Genomic DNA, 24016 nt, shown 5'->3' on the forward strand with positions numbered 1-24016 from the left:
TCAGTTGAGGTTTGAAGTGCAGGTCTATTCCAACATGTGATGACATTGACTGGAGGGATTAAGGCTAAACAGGATGGAGGACCTCGATGACTCAACAAATCTTCTGAACAACAACTCAACCCAAAGTCCAACCACCATTTGGAAGTGCAACTGCAGCGAAGGACAGGCTGACTATCTGTCTACCTCTTGAGAGACATGTGACATGCCACGCAGTGAGTGACATTTTAGAAAGTCATTATGGCAAAACTTAAATAAATCAGTGTTAATGATGCACTATAGCTGAGGGCCAATTGTTTCCGCTGCGGTGGTGTGTGTGTGTGTGTGTGTGTGTGTGTGAGTGTAAGTGTGTGAGTGTGAGTGTGTGAGTGTGTGAGTGTGAGTGTGTGTGTGTGTGTGAGTAATAACCATATGGCATTCTAGATATCACCACATGGGTGTTGTCACACAAACAACTTCTGCTTCTGTGAGAGAGCAGACTGAGCAAACCTCACCGTTATAAGCTGTCAATACACATCCACTCTATTGATTATTCTGTTATAGAAATGAATTGGCAATGAATTAATCATTGCCCGCAAAGCAACATTTGACTAATAGCTTTGTCCTATATACGTGTTCAAGTCAAATGGGCAAAGGCTGTAGAATAGACTATCCGACTTTGCTTTCTGATTCTTCTGATTCCATTTAGTGGGAACAATGGACCATGTGGGAGACATACTGGCCTAGGCTATAGGGGGTTATTCATTTCCATATGATCAGTGTACATTATAGGGCAACAATGAATATCACTTAGTCCTTAAATTGAACATAAACAGCGCATCTCTTGATAGATGTAGGCTGAAGCAGCACAGCTGCAAGCCTTTGATAAATGCAGGATTGATTATTTGTAAAGGGTATTTTTAATGGGAAACGTAAAATATTTTTCTGCACGCTGATTATGATGATGTTGCGATATAAATCTGTTTGGGAGTGGGACACACGCGGCCGGTCCCCACCCATCATTCACGAGTCATTGTTTCCATTTTTTTCCACCCACACCCCTTTTTTCAAAAATAACGGTGCGAAGAGAATGCGAAGAAAGGGAACATTTCTTACCATATTTCGAGTCCGGAGTCGGGTTCTTCTCGTTTAGCTCCATGGTTGAATACTTGGGTGTTCTCGCTGCTGCCTGCGGATCAAATTTTGGACAGTTACCATGGAAATCTCGAAGAAAAAAAACATCAATAACACAGTGAGCGATTCCCTATTCGCCGTCAAAACCGAACGTACTGTGTGTGGCAAGACCCATCCCAAATCATGATACATTCCATACCACGAGAGAGAGAGACAGTGGCCAATCAGCTATAAAAACTAACAACTGACAACTTGCTCGGCCAATTAAATAATCCTGAAGGCCGGACCAAAACTATTTATTTCTTGCTGCCACTTCAAAGGAATGTGAAGAAGGGTTGTGCTGTCAGACACTGTGAATAGCCTATTTTAATGTACAAATCATTAGGCAAAAGTATTCTTTACAACATGCAAATAAAATATAGAGACTGTAAGTTGTTAAAACTTAAAGAAAATCTCTCACAGCTTTGAGTGGAAAAATTCACTTGATAGCAAACAAAATCGAAAAGAATGCAAACAGTAAAAAGGTGCATGCAGTGAAGAGAGGAAGAAAGAGAGCACTTAACAGAGAGAGAGAAAGAGAGAGAGAGAGAGAGAGTGAGAGAGAGAGAGGAAGAGAGAGAGCACTTGTGTTAAAATAACAGAGAGAGAGAGAGAGAGAGAGAGAGACAGGACAACAGCACAATTAGACCCAACCAAATCATGAGAAAACAAAAAGATAATTACTTGACACATTGGAAAGAATTAACAAAAAAACAGAGCAAACTAGAATGCTATTTGGCCCTAAACAGAGAGTACACAGCGGCAGAATACCTGACCACTGTGACTGACCCAAAATTAAGGAAAGCTTTGACTATGTACAGACTCAGTGAGCATAGCCTTGCTATTGAGAAAGGCCGCCGTAGGCAGACATGGCTCTCAAGAGAAGACAGGCTATGTGCTCACTGCCCACAAAATGAGGTGGAAACTGAGCTGCACTTCCTAACCTCCTGCCCAATGTATGACCATATTAGAGAGACATATTTCCCTCAGATTACAGTGCCTTGCGAAAGTATTCGGCCCCCTTGAACTTTGCGACCTTTTGCAACATTTCAGGCTTCAAACATAAAGATATAAAACTGTATTTTTTTGTGAAGAATCAACAACAAGTGGGACACAATCATGAAGTGGAACGACATTTATTGGATATTTCAAACTTTTTTAACAAATCAAAAACTGAAAAATTGGGCGTGCAAGAAAATCCTTGACTATGTACAGGCAATGAGCATAGCCTTGCTATTGATAGAGATAGTAGGCAGGCAGACATCTCTCTCTCTCTCTCTCTCTCTCCCTCTCTCTCTCTCTCTCTCTCTCGTTAAAATAACAGGCTATGTGCCCACTGCTATGTGCCCACTGCCCACAAAATGAGGTGGAAACTAAGCTGCACTTCCTAACCTTCCAAATGAATGACCACATTAGACATACATATTTCCCACAGATCACACAGACCCACAAAGAATTTGAAAACAATCAAACATTGATAAACTCCCATATTTGGTAGGTGAAATACTGCAGTGTGCATTCATAGCAACACGATTTGTGGCCCATTGCCTTGAGAAAAGGGCAACCAGTGGAGCACAAACAACATTGTAAATACCACCAACTTCATATTTATTTTCCCCTACTATTCGTGCTACAATTATTTTGCACATTGCTAAAACACTGTACATAGCTGATAATATAACACTTGAAATGTCTTTATCTTTTTTAAAACCTTTTTCAGTGCAATATTTACTGTTAAATTCAAATCGTTTTTTGTTGATGCTGTTTTGTATCTTCTCACTTTTGTTTGTTGTTTATTTCATGTGTTTTGGCAATGTAAACACATGTTTCCCATGCCAATAAAGCCCCTTTCAATTGATTTAAGAGAGAGAGAGATCCTACCTCGGCAACCGTGTAGGCCGGGTGACATAGCAATTAGAGGCTATTGTGGTCAGCCCTAACAACCCTATCCTTGCTTTCAGGGGTGTCATGTGGATGAACTATGCCAAGATTCGTCTAACATAACATACCATGAATAATGAATGAGGTTACACTTCTTATATTTAGTTTCCTGGCCTTTGAATGCTTGGAAGTAATCATGTTTGCCTAATTAATCATTTCTGCATAATGCAGTTTGTTGTTGTTAATTTGCATTGACAACTGTAATCATTATACATGTCAGGTGCGTGAATGAGGACCCAAAAGCGAATTAACAAACAGAGTTTCTTTAATGACGAAACACATGTAGGCTCAGATGGACAGGCAGATTCCGACAGGACAGGACAAGGTTAGATGAACTGGCAGATTCCGACAGGACAGGACAAGGTTGCAGCAAACACGACGATAGTCTGGTTCAGGCATGAGAAACACAAACGAGAATCCGACAAAGACAGAAGCAGAAACAGAGAGAGATATAGAGACCTAATCAGAGGGAAAAAGGGAACAGGTGGGAAAAGGGGTGAACGAGGTAGTTAGAGAAGACAAGGAACAGCTGGGGGAAAGAGGGGAAGAAAAGGTAACCTAATACGACCAGCAGAGGGAGACAGGGTGAAGAGAAAGAACAGGAACAGGACACAACATGACAATACATGACAGTACCCCCCCACTCACCGAGCGCCTCCTGGCGCACTCGAGGAGGAAACCTGGCGGCAACGGAGGAAATCATCGATCAGCGAACGGTCCAGCACGTCCCGAGAGGGAACCCAACTCCTCTCCTCAGGACCGTACCCCTCCCAATCCACTAGGTACTGATGACCACGGCCCCGAGGACGCATGTCCAAAATCTTACGGACCCTGTAGGTAGGTGCGCCCTCGACAAGGATGGGGGGGGGGGGGGGGGAAGACGAGCGGGGGCGCGAAGAACGGGCTTAACACAGGAGACATGGAAGACCGGGTGGACGCGACGAAGATATCGCGGAAGAAGAAGTCGCACTGCGACAGGATTAATGATCTGAGAAATACGGAACGGACCAATGAACCGCGGGGTCAACTTGCGAGAAGCCGTCTTAAGGGGAAGGTTCTGAGTGGAGAGCCAAACTCTCTGACCGCGACAATATCTAGGACTCTTAGTTCTACGCTTATTAGCAGCTCTCACAGTCTGCGCCCTATAACGGCAAAGTGCAGACCTGACCCTCTTCCAGGTGCGCTCGCAATGTTGGACAAAAGCCTGAGCGGAGGGGACGCTGGACTCGGCGAACTGAGATGAGAACAGCGGAGGCTGGTACCCGAGGCTACTCTGAAAAGGAGATAGCCCGGTCGCAGACGAAGGAAGCGAGTTGTGGGCGTATTCTGCCCAGGGGAGCTGTTCTGACCAAGACGCAGGGTTACGAAAAGAAAGCTCCTAGGACAAGCGCGCGGCGACGGAGTGTGAGTGAGTGCTTGCTTTACCTGCCTCTCAATTCCCCAGACAGTCAACCCGACAACACGCCCCTCAGGGAGAATCCCCTCGGGGTCAGTGGAGGCTACTGAAGAACTGAAGAGACGAGATAAAGCATCAGGCTTGGTGTTCTTAGAGCCCGGACGATAAGAAATCACGAACTCGAAACGAGCGAAAAACAGCGCCCAACGAGCCTGACGCGCATTAAGTCGTTTGGCAGAACGGATGTACTCAAGGTTCCTATGGTCAGTCCAAACGACAAAAGGAACGGTCGCCCCCTCCAACCACTGTCGCCATTCGCCTAGGGCTAAGCGGATGGCGAGCAGCTCGCGGTTTCCCACATCATAGTTACGTTCCGACGGCGACAGGCGATGAGAAAAATACGCGCAAGGGTGGACCTTGTCGTCAGAGGGGGAGCGCTGAGAAAGAATGGCTCCCACGCCCACCTCTGACGCGTCAACCTCGACAACGAACTGTCTAGAGACGTCAGGTGTAACAAGGATAGGTGCGGATGTAAAACGATTCTTGAGGAGATCAAAAGCTCCCTGGGCGGAAACGGACCACTTAAAGCACGTCTTGACAGAAGTAAGGGCTGTGAGAGGAGCTGCCACCTGACCGAAATTACGGATGAAACGACGATAGAAATTCGCGAAACCGAGAAAGCGCTGCAACTCGACGCGTGACTTAGGGACGGGCCAATCAATGACAGCTTGGACCTTAGCGGGATCCATCTTAATGCCTTCAGCGGAAATAACAGAACCGAGAAATGTGACGGAGGAGGCATGAAAAGTGCACTTCTCAGCCTTCACAAAAAGACAATTCTCTAAAAGGCGCTGGAGGACACGTCGAACGTGCTGAACATGAATCTGGAGTGACGGTGAAAAAAATCAGGATATCGTCAAGGTAAACGAAGACAAAGATGTTCAGCATGTCTCTCAGGACATCATTGACTAATGCCTGAAAAACAGCTGGAGCGTTAGCGAGGCCGAAAGGAAGAACCCGGTATTCAAAGTGCCCTAACGGAGTGTTAAACGCCGTCTTCCACTCGTCCCCCTCCCTGATGCGCACGAGATGGTAAGCGTTACGAAGGTCCAACTTAGTGAAAAACCTGGCTCCCTGCAGGATCTCGAAGGCTGAAGACATAAGAGGAAGCGGATAACGATTCTTCACTGTTATGTCATTCAGCCCTCGATAATCTATGCAGGGGCGCAGAGACCCGTCCTTCTTCTTGACAAAAAAAAACCCCGCTCCGGCGGGAGAGGAGGAGGGGACTATGGTACCGGCGTCAAGAGCTACAGACAAATAATCTTCGAGAGCCTTACGTTCGGGAGCCGACAGAGAGTATAGTCTACCCCGGGGGGGAGTGGTTCCCGGAAGGAGATCAATACTACAATCATACGACCGGTGTGGAGGAAGAGAGGTGGCCCTGGACCGACTGAACACCGTGCGCAGATCGTGATATTCCTCCGGCACCCCTGTCAAATCAACAGGCTCCTCCTGTGAAGAAGAGACAGAGGAAACAGGAGGGATAGCAGACATTAAACATTTCACATGACAAGAGACGTTCCAGGAGAGGATAGAATTACTAGACCAATTAATAGAAGGATTATGACAAACTAGCCAGGGATGGCCCAAAACAACAGGTGTAAAAGGTGAACGAAAAATTAAGAAAGAAATGGTTTCGCTATGATTACCAGAGACAGTGAGGGTTAAAGGTAGCGTCTCACGCTGAATCCTGGGGAGAGGACTACCATCCAAAGCGAACAAGGCCGTGGGCTCCCTTAACTGTCTGAGAGGAATGTCATGTTCCCGAGCCCAGGTCTCGTCCATAAAACAGCCCTCCGCCCCAGAGTCTATTAAGGCACTGCAGGAAGCTGACGAACCGGTCCAGCGTAGATGGACCGACAAGGTAGTGCAGGATCTTGAAGGAGAGACAGGAGTAGTAGCGCTCACCAGTAGCCCTCCGCTTACTGATGAGCTCTGGCTTTTACTGGACATGAAGTGACAAAATGACCAGCGGAACCGCAGTAGAGACAGAGGCGGTTGGTGATTCTCCGTTCCCTCTCCTTAGTCGAGATGCGGATACCTCCCAGCTGCATAGGCTCAGCACCCGAGCCGGCAGAGGAAGATGGTAGTGATGCGGAGAGGGGGGCAACGGAGAACGTGAGCTCCTTTCCACGAGCTCGGTGACGAAGATCAACCCGTCGCTCTATGCGAATAGCGAGTTCAATCAAGGAATCCACGCTGGAAGGAACCTCCCGGGAGAGAATCTCATCCTTTACCTCCGCGCGGAGACCCTCCAGAAAACGAGCGAGCAAAGCCGGCTCGTTCCAGTCACTGGAGGCAGCAAGAGTGCGAAACTCAATAGAGTAGTCTGTTATGGATCGATTACCTTGACATAGGGAAGACAGGACCCTGGAAGCTTCCTCCCCAAAAACAGAACGATCAAAAACCCGTATCATCTCCTCCTTAAAGTCCTGATACTGGTTAGTACACTCAGCCCTTGCCTCCCAGATTGCCGTGCCCCACTCACGAGCCCGTCCAGTAAGGAGAGATATGACGTAGGCGATACGAGCTGTGCTCCTGGAGTAAGTGTTGGGCTGGAGAGAAAACACAATATCACACTGGGTGAGGAACGAGCGGCATTCAGTGGGCTCCCCAGAGTAACACGGCGGGTTATTGATTCTGGGCTCCGGAGATTCGAAAGCCCTGGAAGTGGCCGGTGGATCGAGGCGGAGATGGTGAACCTGTTCTGTGAGGTTGGAGACTTGGGCGGCCAGGGTCTCAACGGCATGTCGAGCAGCAGACAATTCCTGCTCGTGTCTGCCTAGCATCGCTCCCTGGATCTCGACGGCAGAGTGGAGAGGATCCGAAGTCGCTGGGTCCATTCTTGGTCGGATTCTTCTGTCAGGTGCGTGAATGAGGACCCAAAAGCGAATTAACAAACAGAGTTTCTTTAATGACGAAACACATGTAGGCTCAGATGGACAGGCAGATTCCGACAGGACAGGACAAGGTTAGATGAACTGGCAGATTCCGACAGGACAGGACAAGGTTGCAGCAAACACGACGATAGTCTGGTTCAGGCATGAGAAACACAAACGAGAATCCGACAAAGACAGAAGCAGAAACAGAGAGAGATATAGAGACCTAATCAGAGGGAAAAAGGGAACAGGTGGGAAAAGGGGTGAACGAGGTAGTTAGAGAAGACAAGGAACAGCTGGGGGAAAGAGGGGAAGAAAAGGTAACCTAATACGACCAGCAGAGGGAGACAGGGTGAAGAGAAAGAACAGGAACAGGACACAACATGACAATACATGACAATACACGCATTTCATTCAGCAAACCGATCTATTCAAAGTATCGTGTTGAGCTATTTACTTTTTCTATATGAAAATATCCCAACCACACATGTTGTTCACCAAACAAACACATTTAGTCTTATGTCATTAAATTCTGATTAATGCCACATAGCCTAATATCAGTGGCGTAAAGTACTTCAGTAAAAATACTTTAAAGTACTACTTAAGTAGTTTTTGTGGGTATCTGTACTTTACTATTTATATTTTGGACAACTTTTACTTTTACTTCACTACATTCCTAAAGAAAAGTATATCATTTTTACTCCATACATTTTCCCTGACACCCAAAAGTACTCATTACATTAGCAGGACAGGAAAATTGTTATCAAGAGAACATCCCAGGTCATCCCTACTGCCTCTTATCTGGAGGACTCCTTAACACAAATGCTTTGTTTGTAAACTATTGCCTAAGTGTTCGAGTGTTCCCCTGGCTATCCATAAATTTAATAAACAAGAACATCGTGCTGTCTGGTTGCTTACTGTAGGGAATTTGAAACGATTTATACTTTTACTTTTGATACGTATATGTTTGCAATTACATGTACTTTTGATACTTAAGTATATTTATAACCAAATACTTTTAGACTTTACTCAAGTAGTATTTTACTGGGTGACTTTCACTTTTACTTGAGTAATGTTCTATTAAAGATATCATTACTTTTACTCAAGTATGACAATTGTGTACTTTTTCCACCACTGCCTAATATAAAGCCTACATTTCACTTCTCAATATGTTTAATTAAAAACGTTCAACAAATATGTTTTTTGTTTTGTTTTTTAACAAATATGTGTATGATTATGGTAAATAAACCCTATAATTGCATAATACTTTTAATATTACACTCCTATACAGTTGTGGTCTCTTCGGGCTTGGTTTAAGATACAGTATTTTGAACCTAGTCTTCAGAAGCACATGGCCATTTGGCCATTTGTCACCTGTACCTATTTTTTTTTAAATAATCTAGTGGTGCATTCACGACAACTGGGAACTCTGAAATATACGAGGTCAAATAATGACGTCAGTGATCTTCAAGTCGGCCCTCTAGGCCGAGTTGGAATTCCGAGTTGGATGACCGTTCAAAATAATATTTCCCAGTCGGAGATCGTTTTTTCCGAGTTTCCAGTTTTCTTGACCCCACTGAAGTCGGAGATTTACGAATTCCCAGTTGCCAGTTGTTTTGAAGGCGGCATATGACGAACATATTTAACGAATTGGCAAATCAAAAAATTCCGAGTAGCATTTGAACGCGGCATTTATAAACTCACAGCCAATGAGATAGGAAGGAAGTGTGCCAACGCCCCTCGGTCAGATGGCTATACATTAGCGCCATTTTGAGTGTGGCATTCTTCACTTTTGGAAAAAAGTCAAAAAAGAAAAATCAATGACAAAAAGTATTTAACCCACACATAACTTTATAAATCATTACACTCTAAATAGTTTTATAATGAAAATATATATGCATTTGTTTTTATGCTTTAATTCAAGGTTAACAAAATCAAAGTTTCATAACGCACTCTGTTGCATAATCTTCTAGGTGTCGTGTCTATTGGCTTGACTCGCTTATGATGAAAAGCTGTCTTCACGCAGCCATTTGACGTCACATTGCCGCGATTACAAAACAACCAGCATTGCATGAGATAAGGCCATCATCATTCGACGTTATCAGATCCTCGGAAATAATTATCAGACAAGAACAGGTACAGTAATGATACTATGTTGTGCATGAAGTTGCTCACTGCAATGTTACATTGTTGCGGAGGAAGACTTGTTTTTACTGCTACTGTTTAGACCCTGGTGTTCAACATGTGTTATACAATGTTTTGTAACAGGCTTGTGTAATGAAGGACAGCTACCATAACACATGACATTTCTTATCTTATTCGTTCAAATAGAGCTATGGGAGGAACACCAGGAAATTGATATTAAAACAAGAATCTGTACCATAGGATTTTCCCTTTTGATTATAACTGCCATTATTGGTACAGTATCTTACAGTATTGTCACTAAAATGCTTCAAATGTGATTGTTGACCATCACATTGTTTTAAATGTCATACATTTTTCTCAAAATAAATAATTCACTTGATAATATGATAATATCATGTTTTGTAAATGTATAATCTTTACTCTCCTTAGTGTACCATTAAATGTGTCCTGTGTTGTGATTTCTTTCAGACTGTGTACCATGGCTCTCAGAGGTGCTGTGACTCGTTTGCTCTCCAACGCTAGGAAACGTGCTGCAGTCTCAGCCTCCCGGGCACAGGGCACAGCAGCAACTTCACCAGCCCAAAACGGTGAGTTTACATGTGAGCAACAAATAACATAGAATGGGATTGTATTAAAGTGACATTTTTAAGTTTTTAGAATGTATTGCTGCTTTTGTGTTGGTCTCGGTTGATGACTTATTGTGCCGTTGACTCTTTCAGAAGCCGAAGTGGTCGCCAAGAAGCCAGTAAAAGCACGTAAGTCATTTATACAAGTTAAACTCGTAAAGCTACAGTATTGGACAAACCGCATCTTGTGTACATTACCAATGTATTACATATGTAAACTTAACCGCTAGATGCCACTGGCTACACATACAGACATGGTGTATTATATTATGAAACGTGGTGGTGGACAGTATGACATCACCATGTTTGTGTCACCTCATGTTCTAATTCCCATGGCCCTCTACAGCCAAGGTGCAGTTTAACTGGCGTGACGCCCTGGAGCTGGACGGCCTGCTGACAGAGGAGGAGGTGATGATCAGAGACTCTTTCAGGACCTACTGCCAGGAGAAACTAATGCCACGCATCATCATGGCCAACAGACACGAACGTAAGCACTGGCACAGTGTGTATGCACAGACACAGGCTGAGGCATGGTCATGGCCAACAGACACGAACGTAAGCACTGGCACAGTGTGTAAGCACAGACATAGGCTGAGGCATGGTCATGGCCAACAGCGAAAAAGCTGAGGCACTGACAAATGGCCAGCGAACACGAACGTCAGCACTGACACAAAGCCAAAGGAGATAAATGTCAGCACTGACACATGGCCAACAGAGACACACGTAAACATTGACATTTGGCCAACAGACACAAATGTAAACACAGGCTGAGGTGCTATTCCTGGAGAGAAGACTTCTCATGTCACACAATGAACTTCTCTATAAACTATTTATTCATGCTCACTTTTTGTTTGTTTATTCCCCCCCCCCCCACACACAGATTTCCACCGTGAGATTGTCTCAGAGATGGGAGAGCTGGGTGTCTTGGGGCCAACCATCCAAGGTAAATAACACATGAAACATGCATCATCCTGTTATTGATGTGTTCATACTCAATCTTCATGCTCAACTCGATTAGTCCACTATCTGTCCATCTTCCTCAACTTTGTCTCTTCCTCACCCAGGTTATGGTTGTGCCGGAACCAGCTACGTGGCCTACGGGCTCATTGCCAGGGAGGTGGAGAGGGTGGACAGTGGCTACCGCTCAGTCATGAGTGTCCAGTCCTCACTGGTCATGCACCCCATCAACGCCTACGGCACAGAGGAACAGAAGGAGAAGTGGCTACCCAGGCTAGGTAAGCAATAACTACTATATATTCCATAGTAAAATGACACATAGTATAGAAACTAGATCTGGGCGATATGGAAAAAAATCCATATCCTGATAAATTGACTGAAGTATCACAATAACAATAAATTCATAACATTAATGTGCGCCAGTTACTTTTTTACATTACCCTTAAAACTACTACTACTTTAGATGTTGTAGCTATCGATTGAAGAAAGGAAAAACCCGCACTCGCTCAACTATCAATTGTTCCATTAGCAATAGCGCATATTAGCAGACTTACTTCATTTCCAACTTCACATTCCTCTAGTAAAGGATTCTTATCGTTATTATCGATATCAATGTCCTCAATAAATGGTTGGTTCGGTCAGTATCAATAATTTTCGGTTTAGAAACGGTGTTGCGTTTCAGTTCATAAGTATGTAGAAAAATAACGTAGATGAACAAACAACAAGTGTTTATACATAGTTAATATTGGCACATAGACAAAAGTCTAAGTTGTTGTACAAAGTAAATGTGGTGTGAAAGTGAGAATGAAACTAATGCAGACTGAAGCAGAGCTCATATTCCAGTTAGATAAGGCCTCTTCGTAATCCCATCTCTCTCTGTAATGCTGCAGCTCGTGGGGAGATCTTGGGCTGTTTCGGCCTGACTGAGCCCAACCACGGCAGTGACCCCGCGGGCATGGAGACCAAGGCCAAGTACAACCCCTCCAGTAGCACCTTCACCATCAGCGGAGCCAAGACATGGTAAGGTTCTTCTAACCTGGGTACCAGTCCATCTATCTGACCCGTCGGCATGTATGTCTGACTGGGGAGGTTCTAGTCTGGGTTAACATACGTTTCTGCTTTAGTTCACTTCTTTGAAAGGCCAGGCTAGGTAGGTAGAGTAGTTATGAGTCAACTATAAAATGTCCCAATGGGGAGACATATCCCTTCAGTTATATGTAACAAACAGTACTTCCACAATGTTTGTTGTCTCCACTGTGGGAACCTTAGGTGGCATGACATGAAGGTTAGATGTACGTGTGACCGTCTCATTATGGAAAGAACGTTATGAGAGGGACCTCATGCACAGCTTCATGCATAGCCATCCATATATAGATGCAGTAACCTTACACCAGTTGTTGGCAAAGCCCACGCCAGACTGTTGGCACTGTTACGTCTCTATATATGTTTCGTAATGCAAGCAGTAACCCCATTGCCCTTGTATTAAAACTCAGGGCCATAATTATGAGCTCTTCTAGTTGGCCCTTTAGCTTTTCCCTGCCTGTCCCCCTCCACCATATTATATACGCTTACCCTCACATATGCTGTAGTTGAACCTATAATACCCTAACTCTCACTATGGGTAACTGACTTAGCGTACTCTCTCCCCTATTCCCCAGGATCACCAACTCACCCGTGGCAGACATTGCGGTGGTCTGGGCCAAGTGTGAGGATGGCAGGATCAGAGGCTTCATCCTGGAGCGTGGCATGAAGGGCCTGGCAACGCCTAAGATCGAGGGCAAGTTCTCTCTGCGGGCGTCGGCCACGGGCATGATCCTGATGGACGAGGTGGAGGTGCCCCAAGAGAATATGTTGCCCAACGTCTCTGGACTGGCTGTGAGTAAGCCTAACTGTTGGACTCAAACACATAATGCTGTTTAGAAATACTGTAAATAAAATGATGTACTATCGGAACAATTCTGACTCAATCAAAGTTACTGGCTGAGATACTGTATGTTTAGAGAACTCTTGAGATGTGATCTAGAAAACAAAGTCAGTTCTCTAAAGATGAACAAAAGGTGCTCTGTTAAAATATAATACTGTATATGTCTCATTTCTGGTCAGGGTCCCTTCGGCTGCCTGAATAACGCCCGCTACGGTATCGCCTGGGGAGCTCTAGGTGCTGCCGAGTTCTGCTTCCACGCTGCCCGCCAGTACACACTGGACAGGTAAACACCTCTCTCCCTACTCATTATGTCATCAACTCTATTCATTCAGAGCACTTTTTGGTATGAACGGATGAAGTAGCTTGTTCAGGAAGACGTTAGCTCAGTAGTAAAGAGTATTGATGGGAGTCAAGATGCCATCCTGACTCTTCTTACAGCATTTTAGGACCCTATTCTATGTTGCTGACATCTGATTCGTTCTCTTTTGTTTTGGTCCATTCAGGATCCAGTTTGGCGTGCCCCTGGCCAGGAACCAGCTGATGCAGAAGAAGATGGCTGACATGCTGACAGAGATCACCATCGGCCTGCAGTCCTGTCTGGCCCTAGGCAGACTCATCGACGACAAGAAGTGAGTGGAGTCCCCACTGAGTGAGCGAAATGTTTGCTTTTGGATGTGAGGAGAGACTGCAGTGTGTGTTTATGCATTGGTCTGTGTACTAGTTTCATTTTGAATATGTGAAGAGAGACTATCTCTGTGTGTGTACTGTATGTGTCCATCTTTCTTCATTATATTAAACACCGACCTCTATCCTGTGTGTCTTCCCTCCCTCAGAGCGGCCCCTGAGATGATCTCCATGCTGAAGAGGAACAGCTGTGGGAAGTCCCTGGACATCGCCAGGCAGGCCCGAGACATGTTGGGAGGCAACGGCATCGCAGACGAGTACCACATTATCAGACACGTCATGAACCTGGAGGCCGTCAACACATACGAAGGTGAGGAGAAGATTGATTGAATATGGTATTTAAAGGATGGAAAGGTTGGATAGGAGAACAGGTGATTGGAACATGAGCAGAAAGTAGTCTGGATTGGAGAGGGACAATGAGACTGGATGACCAACAGAGGTCAGTAGTGTACAAATTAAGTGTTACAGTTACTTGTTGGTTTTGTGGTATAATTCTCAGTCAGTGGAGGCTGCTGAGGGAAGGACGGGTCATAATAATGTCTGGAATGGAGTCAATGGAATGGTATCAACCACATGGAAACCATGTCTTTGATACCATTCCACTTATTCAGATCCAGCCATTACCACGAGCCTGTCCTCCTCAATTAAGATGCCACCAACCTCCTGTGCTCTCAGTATGTATGTATAATATAGCCCTACAATATCTAATGTAATTTAAATTAAAAAGTTTAGCCTCACTTGCACATTTCTCTTATCAAATAATCTACCCACAATGCCGTTGCGTTTGCTTGTTCTTCTAGGTACCCATGACATCCATGCCTTGATCCTGGGCCGAGCCATCACTGGACTGCAGTCATTCACTGTTGAGAAGTAAACTCTCCTCCTTGTCCTCCTATTACAACGGACTGAATAACGGACTTAAAGTAGACTGGGAAAGCCTTGAGCTGGCCATCTATCTGCCTTCTGAGAAGTAATCACTGAGGGTGTTGTGCCTGACTGCTGATGGACTTCCATCCCCAAGTGCCTCTGTTTGGTGAGAGAATATTAAAGTAAAAGTCAACCTGAAAGAAACACTGGGTCCATTTATGAGACGGTTTGGTTTTGCTTATGTACCTGTACTCAATCAATCTACGATTGAAATACAATGTCAGCTTGAATGTTGATACAGTAGCTTCAGTCTCCTACTACGAAGGGATGTCACAATGGCATGTAGCATGTTGATAAGGGATCTGTATCGATTAGAAAGATATGTTATGGAATAAGTTCACTTAATGGGTGAGAGGTTGTACAGTATGTATGTGTATCTTTAGAGATTTGTTCACAACTGGTCTATTTGATTTATTTCTAGGTGAAAGAAATAAACTGTACATAAAGCATATTTTGAAATTATGAATTGTATAATTTCGTAATTGTGATACCGACGGCTGACTTAAATCAGTGCCCTGTTTGAGGACAGAGAATATCCCAATTCAATGATCTGCCATATCGAAATAGTCATAGGATTAGGGACTCATTTGCAAATGATTTTTTTTCTCATTATTTCACATTATCTGGTCAAAAAAGCCATTGACACACAATCACACTAACTGAAATGACAAAGAAGCGAGCCTTGGCTTTGTAACAACACACTCAGGTTTATTAACCAAAACAGCACTTACAAAAGCACCAGACTTAAAACTACAGAGCAGGTATATTTAATCAGCTAGTTAACCCTTGAACCAGCACCGTTATACTATAACCAACCACTGCACGGGGCTGGCACAGTACAGTGGGGTCATCAATGGCTTTCCAAAGGCTGTCAAACTACATTTAGAAAAAAGGGTTCCAAAAGGGTTCTTCGGCTGTCCCCACAGGAGAACCCTTTTTGGTTTCCATGTAGAACCCTCTGTGTAAAGGGTTCTTTATGGAACCCAAAAGGGTACTACATGGAACTAAAAGAAAATGGAACCATGGAACCTGGAACCAAGAAGGGTTCTCCTATGGGGACAGACAAAGAACCCCTTTGGAACCCTTTATTTCTAAGAGTGTAGTCACTCAGTACTCCGGTGCAGAGTCAGGCCCCTGTTGAGTCCTGCCAGGGCCTGGGAGACGGTGTGGAGTTCAGTGTTGAGCTTACTGCAGCTCTCCAGCACCAGAGTCAGCTCCTGGAGCGTGGCCTGCATGGCATGGCTGTTTTCCTCATAGACAGTATACATGTGCTCCTTCATCTGCCCGCAGATCTCACCCACCTGATGGAGAGCATTGACATGGAATAGTATGTAGAGTACGCTATAATGAAACTGTTGGACAGTCTATGACAATGTAGTACAACACAACGGCCTACAAATATAACATAATATAACACTCATTTATACATATGTGCATTTAGTTACTTGAAGTAAATACACATTGGGAAAGTACATTTTGAATTGTTGAGCAACTGGTGTGATAACTATGCTCTATGTACATAGTCCTTGAACACTGGTCACTTTAATGATGTTTACATACTGTTTTACCCACTTCATATGTATATACTGTATTCTAGTCAAGGCTTTTACTATATAATTACTGCTGTACACACCTTTTCTATTCATATACTGTCCATAATGCCTATACACACCAACACATACATATATATTTATATTCTGGACTCTGACATTGCTCGTTCTAATATTTTTATATTTCTTAATTCCTTTTTTATTTTTGAGATTTGCGTGTATTGTTTTGTATTGTTAGGTATTACTACACTGTTGGAGCTAGGAACATAAGCATTTTGCTACACCCGCAATAACATCTGCTAAATATGTGTACACGACCAATAAAATGTGGTTTGATAAACCGTGATGTTGGCAGTTAGCTACATACCTTTTCCACTAGCTTGTCCTGAAAGTTGTCCATAATCGTCTGGTCCATGGTGCGGCTGTCGTTTATCTTCCCAACCAGGTCCTGGACCTTCTTGCCAATGTCATCTATCCTGGAACTTAAAGCAAAAAAGAACATTTAGTTCATTCATCTTAAATCAACATTAACGCATTGGTTGACTTTCCACAGATGACGTGCTTTGAGTTTCTTCCTTTACTATATGTCCCCAAACCGCGCAATAAATGAGCTGAAACGGAGACCGGAGTAGGACTTGAACTATTCATAAACAAATAAAGAGTCTTGACTAAAGAGTCTTGACTAAATGCCTTATCTGGTGTTCCTGACTCTCATCCGTGCTCATGGTCATGGATGAAGATCTCTCACTGGTTGAGTCGTGGTCAGTGCCAAGACCTTCATCAGGGTCCACCTGGGAGCAGGAGACATTCATCTGCAATCACAAGAACATACAGCGGAACTATTAGAATCAACGATGTAAATCCGATTTAACTATCTACTGTAACTAGATATATAATGTCAGAAAAGGTCAATCAATAGCTGTACCTGGGTAGTCTCATGTCTGGGTTTAGGAGTTGATTGTGAGGTGGAAGGCAGCTTGTCAAAGAAAAAGGCATCCATTTGCAGATCTTCAGATTACATATGAGAAGTAAATGTGAATGTTCAGACTTTCGCCTTATATCTGGAGGAACAATGGCAATGCACTTCGCTTGACAGAACAGTGGGGGTCGCTGTTTCAGCTAACGTTAACTAACTGTTAGGTAGGTAACGTTAGTGGGTGGATAAGAAATGAACTAGCCAGCTGTGACAGTAGGTTGGACAGGAAACATTTTACTAAATGCACTGCAATGAAAAACGACGAACCCTATAGAAGACAGCTATTTGAAAAGTCTGCTTCTACAGGTAACATTACCTAGTTGGCTAGCTTACGTTATTGCATTTTGTCTTGTACTGCCGTTACATGAATTAAAACCTGTAGCTCGATGCGGTTTGTTTACAAGCTAACGTTAGCTGGCTAGTTTTGGTACTATATCCTGGCTTGCAAGCTAGTTAATAATGGTACGACCTTGTTACAATTCTCTGAGTATAATGTTTCAAAAATAGCTAGCTACTTACTACAAGCGTCGTGTAAGAAAAATTAGCCTTTGATTTTGAGATGGAATGTCAAATTGCGCGCCTGTTAGTTTCCCGGGAAAATAGCTACCTAACATTAGCCTCGAGCGCTAGTGGGGCAATATTGAGAGCCTTTCAGGATCAGCTTTTTATTGAGGGAATAACGTTTAATTTTAGTTAACACAACCACAGTCGGACATTATACAATTCTGCTGATTGTTAATCTAGGTTACCTATAAGTAAAATTCTCTAGTGAATTAATTTCCTGTTCACTCTTATTTACTTCTGAATAGAGTACCATATTATGAGACCTAATTCCCATAAAACCTGGCAGAAATTGTTTTTCCACCATACATTTTTTCCATAGGGGATTTTAGAAACACTTAAAATAAGGGCTGTGTTTTGTGTAGGCTTAAATATTTTTGTTATTTGTTTAAGTTTAACCTCTGTTTAACTAGGCAAGTCAGTTTAGAACATATTCTTATTTAAAATGACGATCTATCCCGGACAACACTGGGCAAATTGTGTACCACCCTATGGGACTATAGAATGTATCACATCTATATGTGATACAGCCTGGATTCGAACCAGGGACTATAGTGAAACCTCTTGCACTGAGATGCAGTGCCTTAATCTGCTGCGCCACTCAGGTTTACTCAGGCATGATGTTTTCATAAGCATGTATATCTCTCTAGGACAAGGTGACTACTATTACAACTTTCCAGAGTAAGTTGAAAGCTGGACTGAGCCCAAGCCCGCTCCCCACAGTTTGGGAACCGCTGGTCTAGTGGACTCCACTCCATAGTGAAGGAAGTTTATGTTGATTCCACCAACGGAGTGGTGCAGAGACCAGGCTTTGTGGAATCTAGCTCAGACTACATTGATATGCCCCAAGGTCAATAAAAAAAAATATATAATATTATGAAACGCCTACCTTATACTTATGTTTGTCCTCTGTAGTTGCATGCCTATCTTTGTTTGGTGAAATAGTCATTGTTTGGTGAAATCCATATTTTTTCAATAAATGTTAATCAAGTAAATACTGACTGTTTGCTCATTGCTGCTAAGATGACAACTCAGCAAAAATGCACGTGCCAATTGAATCTCTACAAGGAAACAAATCGGTGGTGGTATTTGATTAACGTTTATTGGAAAAAGTATGGATTTCAGCAAACAAAGAAATACACACAACTACAGAGGACAAACAGGTACAAGGTAGTCATTTCATATTATATATATATTTTTTAAGTATTCACCTTGGGGGAATCAATGTAGTCGCAGCTAGATTCCACAAAGCTTGGTTTCTGCTCCACTCCGTGGGTGGAGTCATCAGAAACTTTTTTCACAATGGAGTGGAGTTTAGTCTTCTATCCGTTGTCATGTGTTGCTGATAACTCAGAGGGTGACTTCCAGAGAGTGACGAGGGGATGAGTAAACTCATCAACTTCGAGACAGAATCGTGACTTGAATGATGCAATTCATGTTCAACTTATAAATAATGAAATGAGCATGAAACTCAATTGAATAAATCCCCCCTGTCGTTTTACAAGATATAACCCTTGGAAATAGTTAATCATTTAATTTGGGAGGTATTTCATCTTTTACATGTGAAATATAGAAATATGACAGTCAAATGCACAAGGCATATAATTAGGCACACCTCTCAATTTTTGTGTGAAATTACACAAACTCTAAAATACTGCGGTGCCTTATGGAATTCCACTTCGTTCTGGTCGAAGTGGTTGTTGGAGGGTCTAATTTAGAGCTGGGCGAAATATGGATAAAAATCCATATCGCAAAAAATTGCCTAAATTGATTCGATAACAATACATAGAACAATAAGTTTATAATGATGTGCAGCACAGTTTTTAAAAAAAAAATCCTTTAAACTACTACTAGTTTGATGGTTGTAGCCATTGTCCCATTTACAATCACACATTAACAAACATATTTAATTTCAAACTTCACATTTTAGTATAGGCTACTTATCATAATGAACGTTATCAGCAAAATAGCTGCGATAAGTTATCGGTATGGTCGGTGTTCGGTTTATCGTCCCAGCTCTAGTCTAATTAGTCCCTTCCGTACTCCCTACATCATTTTCACTCCCTCAGCTTTGAGGGACACTTGTGCATATGGTGGAGGCGTGTGTGAACGCAAATGGAGGCCCGAGGGGCATGGGGAAGGGGGTGATTTGGGATTCGATCATTACCTTTGTGCTAAGGAAGGAAGCAAATTTAGCCAATTCTGACTTTGTAGCTGTGGAATCTAGTGGAAATCACCGCACCATCTTAAGCACCGCCTTCAGTGAATAATAAATGATGAAAACCCAAAACCAGGAACTACTGCTGCTCGTAATCACAATTCTACGTGATACTTGACAGATTCTCACCGTTTCATTTGTCCACGAGAGATTATCTGATTGTCAACCGACACTACCTTCTTTTGCATTGACTTCTGTTCTGATCCCCTGGTTTGATCATGGGGGAGTGGATTAGGGGGCGGGACTACCCGAGGTTTCTTGTTCTCTCACAGTAATCCGCCAATCCTGTCTCGGTGAGCTATTCTCTCATCACTGTTACCAGAGGGTACTGCCAGAGCGCCTTCAGCACCCTGGAGAGTGACCTACGCTAGATCAAGCTCTCCTGCTAAGGAACCTCCCCTGCTTGCTCACCTAGGCAACACTGGAACACTTTTTCAAAGGGTTATATGTGATCACATATCCCAATATGATCGAACATAAAAGAACAGGTGGTTGTGAAGACATGATCAAAGTTGAGGATTTTGGTGGACAGCATTCACTTTACAATTGAATAACTGGAATTCCAAGGTGAGCGTTTGATGTTTTTCCCCCAGCCTATTTGTGTTTAGAGGTGGTACTTGAAATCAGTCTCTATCAATGACTCATTTTCTTTTCATGATATTGAGTGAATAATATGCCACACATTTGCTTTTGTGTCCATTTGTTGAAATTAATACACAGTCAGTTAATGTACTTCTTATTCTGTGAATTTAAGTCTGCATGCAGCATTGACTCATTGAAAGGCTTGGATAAGAGAATCCTACAACCTCGGGACATTGTGGAGTAACTTTGTGGACGTTGTGAAGGAACTCATCGCAGAAAACATCCAGCATTACAAAGCAGCGGATCACCGCCAACATGGACGTCGTGAAAAGTTTGAACTTAACAGACAAAGCAGGACATTTGATCAAAATCCTTATTAATGATGAGGATATTCTCTATAAGGAATATAAGCCTCCTCCTAGGGACATTATCCAGCTGCCTAAATCCATGCTATATCTGCTGATGGCAGCTGTCGTGGTGGTGGCTGTGGCTTACGCTATTGTCGGTCACCTCATCAAGGACCTGGCCCTGGACATAGCAGGTAGTTGGGGGGGGTTGGGGGACTTTAAGGACAAGGGATGTTACTTGAGATTGGGATTAACCTAACGGGTTACCTGCGCTCAGTACTATATTGATCAGAGTTTTAAAGAAAATCAAGGACCTGGCCCTGCAAATAGCTGACAGTTAATCTCTTGGGGGGGAATTTAAGGACAAGGAATGTTACTCGAGATTGTGATTAGCTTAACAGGTAACCCGCACATACTGTGATAGTGTTCTAGTTTAAAGTTCCAGTACTATATTGATCAGAGTTTTAAGTAGAAAGAACATACTGTATGTAGTGTACACTGGAGTGTATCAATCTATTGATGGATAATTGTACATTTGAGATATGTTTTAGCCTATTAGGTTTCTGACTGTACAGCAGTTGAAAGGGGGTTACCTAGAGGATAAGGAATGAGATTCAGACTAACATGTTGACTGCACACATCAGCACTGTAGGTTAGAGTGGAGTATTAATAGATCATTGCAATTGCAGAATTTCTTAGAGAAGATACTTTAGCCTAGTGATACTTAGCCTAGTGGTTAGAGCGTTGGACTAGTAACCGGAAGGTTGTGAGTTCAAACCCCCGAGCTGACAAGGTACAAATCTGTCGTTCTGCCCCTGAACAGGCAGTTAACCCACTGTTCCCAGGCCGTCATTGAAAATAAGAATTTGTTCTTAACTGACTTGCCTGGTTAAAATAAAGGTAAAATAAATAAAAAAACTTTGGACCCATTGACTTTATGTTAGCAGGTCTCTGGGAAACGATTTTGACTTAAAGCAAATGTAATGCTTTTGTGGGAGAATCTACTGTATAGGAGGGATTGTGTAATACCGGCCCCCATTCGTTTCTATCCTACTAATCACAGAGAGCCGCGGATAGCCTATGCTCCTTGAGGCATGATCGGCCTAAGTAGGTTCAAAGTAGGCCCTAAATCACACCATCCACCTCTCTCTATCCAAAGACTGCCTGCTGAAGACAATTTGTACCCATTGAGTTTCTATTGTTTATCAGGCCTCTGTGAAAGATTTGGATGTGATAATAGCCTACATTTTATGAACTGCAGAAACCTAGGAGAAAGGAGTCATATCTCTAACCCCCATTCATTTATATGCTACTAATCACACTATCTATCCCCACTTCTCTCTCTCCACACAGACTGCCTTCTGGGTCCCGTGGAGCCTGATCCCCTGAAGGATGGTGACCTGAAGCCCTGTGGTCCTTCCCACATGCCCCCCATCATGACCAACTCCCACCACAACGCCTTCCACGTCTGGGACACAGACAACATCATCATCCCCATGACCCCCATCGAGGGGAGCCCTCTGGCCAGCCCGCTGCTGAATGTCATAACCCACATACCCTCCTTCTTCCCGCACTCGCTCAGCGTCAACAGCCCTGCGTTGAGCCATTCCCTACATGGCCGAGAGATGAGAGAGTCGGACGCCTAAGGCCGACCACTGGAGGCAGGTAGCCAAGCGGTATGAGCTTTGGGCCAGTAACCGAAATGTCGCTAGTAATGGCCAACTCTGGCCTTGACCCCATTCTCCGAGGGTGTCTCAGGGAAAGTGGGATATGCAAAATCACATTTTCCAATTCACACACTTGTACATGTGCGAATTAGGACAAATATTAGCACCCACCCACAAGATATGGTGAAATAGCCACAGAGAGAGCAAGAGGCCTAGGGACCACCCATGGGATGATGCAATAAGTACTTTATCAAAGGTGACCCACCTGCTCTAAAGATGGAGGATTGTTTAGCATGAGTGTCTTGTCTAAAATCATCTGAAGCCATTCAAGGCACGGTGCAATAACACTCATTTTAATGGTTATTTTGAGGACAGTAGGATTACAGTCAGAAAGGTACATTTTAATCCAGTAAACCATATTTAGTTAGCTATTCCATTAGCGGTTATTCTGGTGTTCATCTTAATTTGATTCATATGGCTCATGTCATTTCCAGTACCAAACCTGTAGCATTCTAGCAGATCTCTATGCTGTACAAATCCTGTAGCATGCTAGCAGATCCCCATAGACTTCCAGTCATTGCGCTAACGCTTGTTAGCATTGGCTTGTGAAACTACCTCTAACTTCCTTCATACTCTTACTGGACACAGACATAAAAGTGGTATCCACAAGTTCATCTAACTCGGGGGAAGTAGATAAAGGGCCTCATTTCCAAAATCCCGAAGTATAACCGTACCAAACTTCCTTGTTTAGCCTCAACACATTCCATCCCAAAATGTCAGAGGAACAAAAGAAAGACTTTTGAATGTTTTGGGCACATCATTGTGTATTCACCAGGTGAAAAGAAAATCACGGGACATCGTAGGACTGCACACAATCGATTGACGGTTTCATGACCCTTTTGTAATTTCACCAACTTGGTTGGAGAATTACAGATATCGGCCAAGCTTAATGTATATGGATGGACCTTTTCTGGAGTTGGCCCAAGTGGACATATTCTTCACATCTTTCCTATCAAGGAAACCCCAGTTGAACAGGCAGGGATACTGCCTCACTTGGCCAGGTTTCCCTTGGCAAAGAGGTCTTCTGATCTCAATGGAACAATCTGGTTAACAAAAGGTGAAACTAAAGGGGGTTCTGATTTAAAACCAAAGTTGGTGGGAGCAGTGCAATGATGGAAACGGAGTGATGGAAGCGTTACCTATCATCCCTCTTTAAAGCCTGAAGGGATAGCTTCAGATTGACTGGCTGTTGTGTATTAATGGCCATGGGACAAGGAGAGGGATGCCAGACTTCCCCTGTGAACTGTCCATCGGATTTGTGCCAAGTCACCACACTTCCTTCCTCTCTTTGACACCAACAGACTAGTGACTTCCTCCTCGAGCATTTAAACATTAAAACTACCAATAAACACAGAAAAATAGCC

General features: G+C 43.4%; 4 protein-coding genes across 6 annotated transcripts in view; 2 read left to right on the forward strand and 2 right to left on the reverse strand.

Annotated features, from left to right (window-relative positions):
* LOC110485676 (choline transporter-like protein 2) overlaps positions 1-1645 on the reverse strand; it is a 24380-nt gene extending 22735 nt beyond the window's left edge. For both annotated transcript variants that reach the window (XM_090195725.1, XM_090195723.1), the window contains exon 1: positions 1093-1645. In XM_090195725.1, coding sequence (XP_090051851.1) covers positions 1093-1135 — 43 coding nt within the window. In that variant the 5' untranslated portion in view covers positions 1136-1645. The remainder of the gene's footprint in view (positions 1-1092) is intronic.
* Positions 23-15153, forward strand: LOC149978771 (glutaryl-CoA dehydrogenase, mitochondrial-like). Its single transcript, XM_090195728.1, has 13 exons — positions 23-212; positions 9402-9564; positions 10042-10160; positions 10293-10328; positions 10546-10686; positions 11080-11142; positions 11264-11434; positions 12047-12176; positions 12815-13031; positions 13260-13363; positions 13584-13709; positions 13914-14074; positions 14565-15153. The coding sequence occupies exons 3-13, from the start codon at positions 10052-10054 to the stop codon at positions 14636-14638; spliced, it is 1332 nt and encodes a 443-aa protein (XP_090051854.1). The 5' UTR covers positions 23-212; positions 9402-9564; positions 10042-10051; the 3' UTR covers positions 14639-15153.
* Positions 15154-15378: 225 nt separating this feature from the next.
* Positions 15379-17856, reverse strand: LOC149978772 (synaptonemal complex central element protein 2-like). Its single transcript, XM_090195731.1, has 4 exons — positions 17167-17856; positions 16932-17053; positions 16609-16723; positions 15379-15992 (listed from the first exon to the last, which is right to left on the reverse strand). Exons 1-4 carry the CDS (start codon positions 17239-17241, stop codon positions 15795-15797), a joined length of 510 nt encoding a protein of 169 aa, XP_090051857.1. The 5' UTR covers positions 17242-17856; the 3' UTR covers positions 15379-15794.
* LOC149978773 (uncharacterized) lies at positions 17369-24016 on the forward strand. Of its 2 annotated transcripts, XM_090195729.1 has the most exons (3): positions 20217-20563; positions 20751-21119; positions 22279-24016. In XM_090195729.1, exons 2-3 carry the CDS (start codon positions 20894-20896, stop codon positions 22569-22571), a joined length of 519 nt encoding a protein of 172 aa, XP_090051855.1. In that variant the 5' UTR covers positions 20217-20563; positions 20751-20893; the 3' UTR covers positions 22572-24016. The 2 variants fall into 2 exon arrangements, with proteins under 2 accessions (XP_090051856.1, XP_090051855.1); XM_090195730.1 differs by lacking the exons at positions 20217-20563; positions 20751-21119 and adding an exon at positions 17369-17523.

Source organism: Oncorhynchus mykiss, chromosome 13 (genome assembly GCF_057628025.1).
Source record: "Oncorhynchus mykiss isolate SJ-2025 chromosome 13, ASM5762802v1, whole genome shotgun sequence".
In the NCBI taxonomy this organism is placed as follows: domain Eukaryota; kingdom Metazoa; phylum Chordata; class Actinopteri; order Salmoniformes; family Salmonidae; genus Oncorhynchus; species Oncorhynchus mykiss.

Bases quoted from the DNA above. Each gene is read 5' to 3' on its own strand.
- LOC149978771 (XM_090195728.1), top strand. From the start codon at position 10,052: ATGGCTCTCAGAGGTGCTGTGACTCGTTTGCTCTCCAACGCTAGGAAA. The intron at 11,143-11,263 runs GTAAATAACACA...TTCCTCACCCAG, and splicing joins CTTGGGGCCAACCATCCAAG to GTTATGGTTGTGCCGGAACC. The intron at 13,710-13,913 runs GTGAGTGGAGTC...TCCCTCCCTCAG, and splicing joins AGACTCATCGACGACAAGAA to AGCGGCCCCTGAGATGATCT.
- LOC149978772 (XM_090195731.1), bottom strand. From the start codon at position 17,241: ATGGATGCCTTTTTCTTTGACAAGCTGCCTTCCACCTCACAATCAACT. The intron at 17,054-17,166 runs GTACAGCTATTG...TTGTGATTGCAG, and splicing joins CCAGACATGAGACTACCCAG to ATGAATGTCTCCTGCTCCCA. The intron at 16,724-16,931 runs GCATTTAGTCAA...TTTTGCTTTAAG, and splicing joins AGTCAGGAACACCAGATAAG to TTCCAGGATAGATGACATTG.
- LOC149978773 (XM_090195729.1), top strand. From the start codon at position 20,894: ATGGACGTCGTGAAAAGTTTGAACTTAACAGACAAAGCAGGACATTTG. The intron at 21,120-22,278 runs GTAGTTGGGGGG...CTCTCCACACAG, and splicing joins CCTGGCCCTGGACATAGCAG to ACTGCCTTCTGGGTCCCGTG.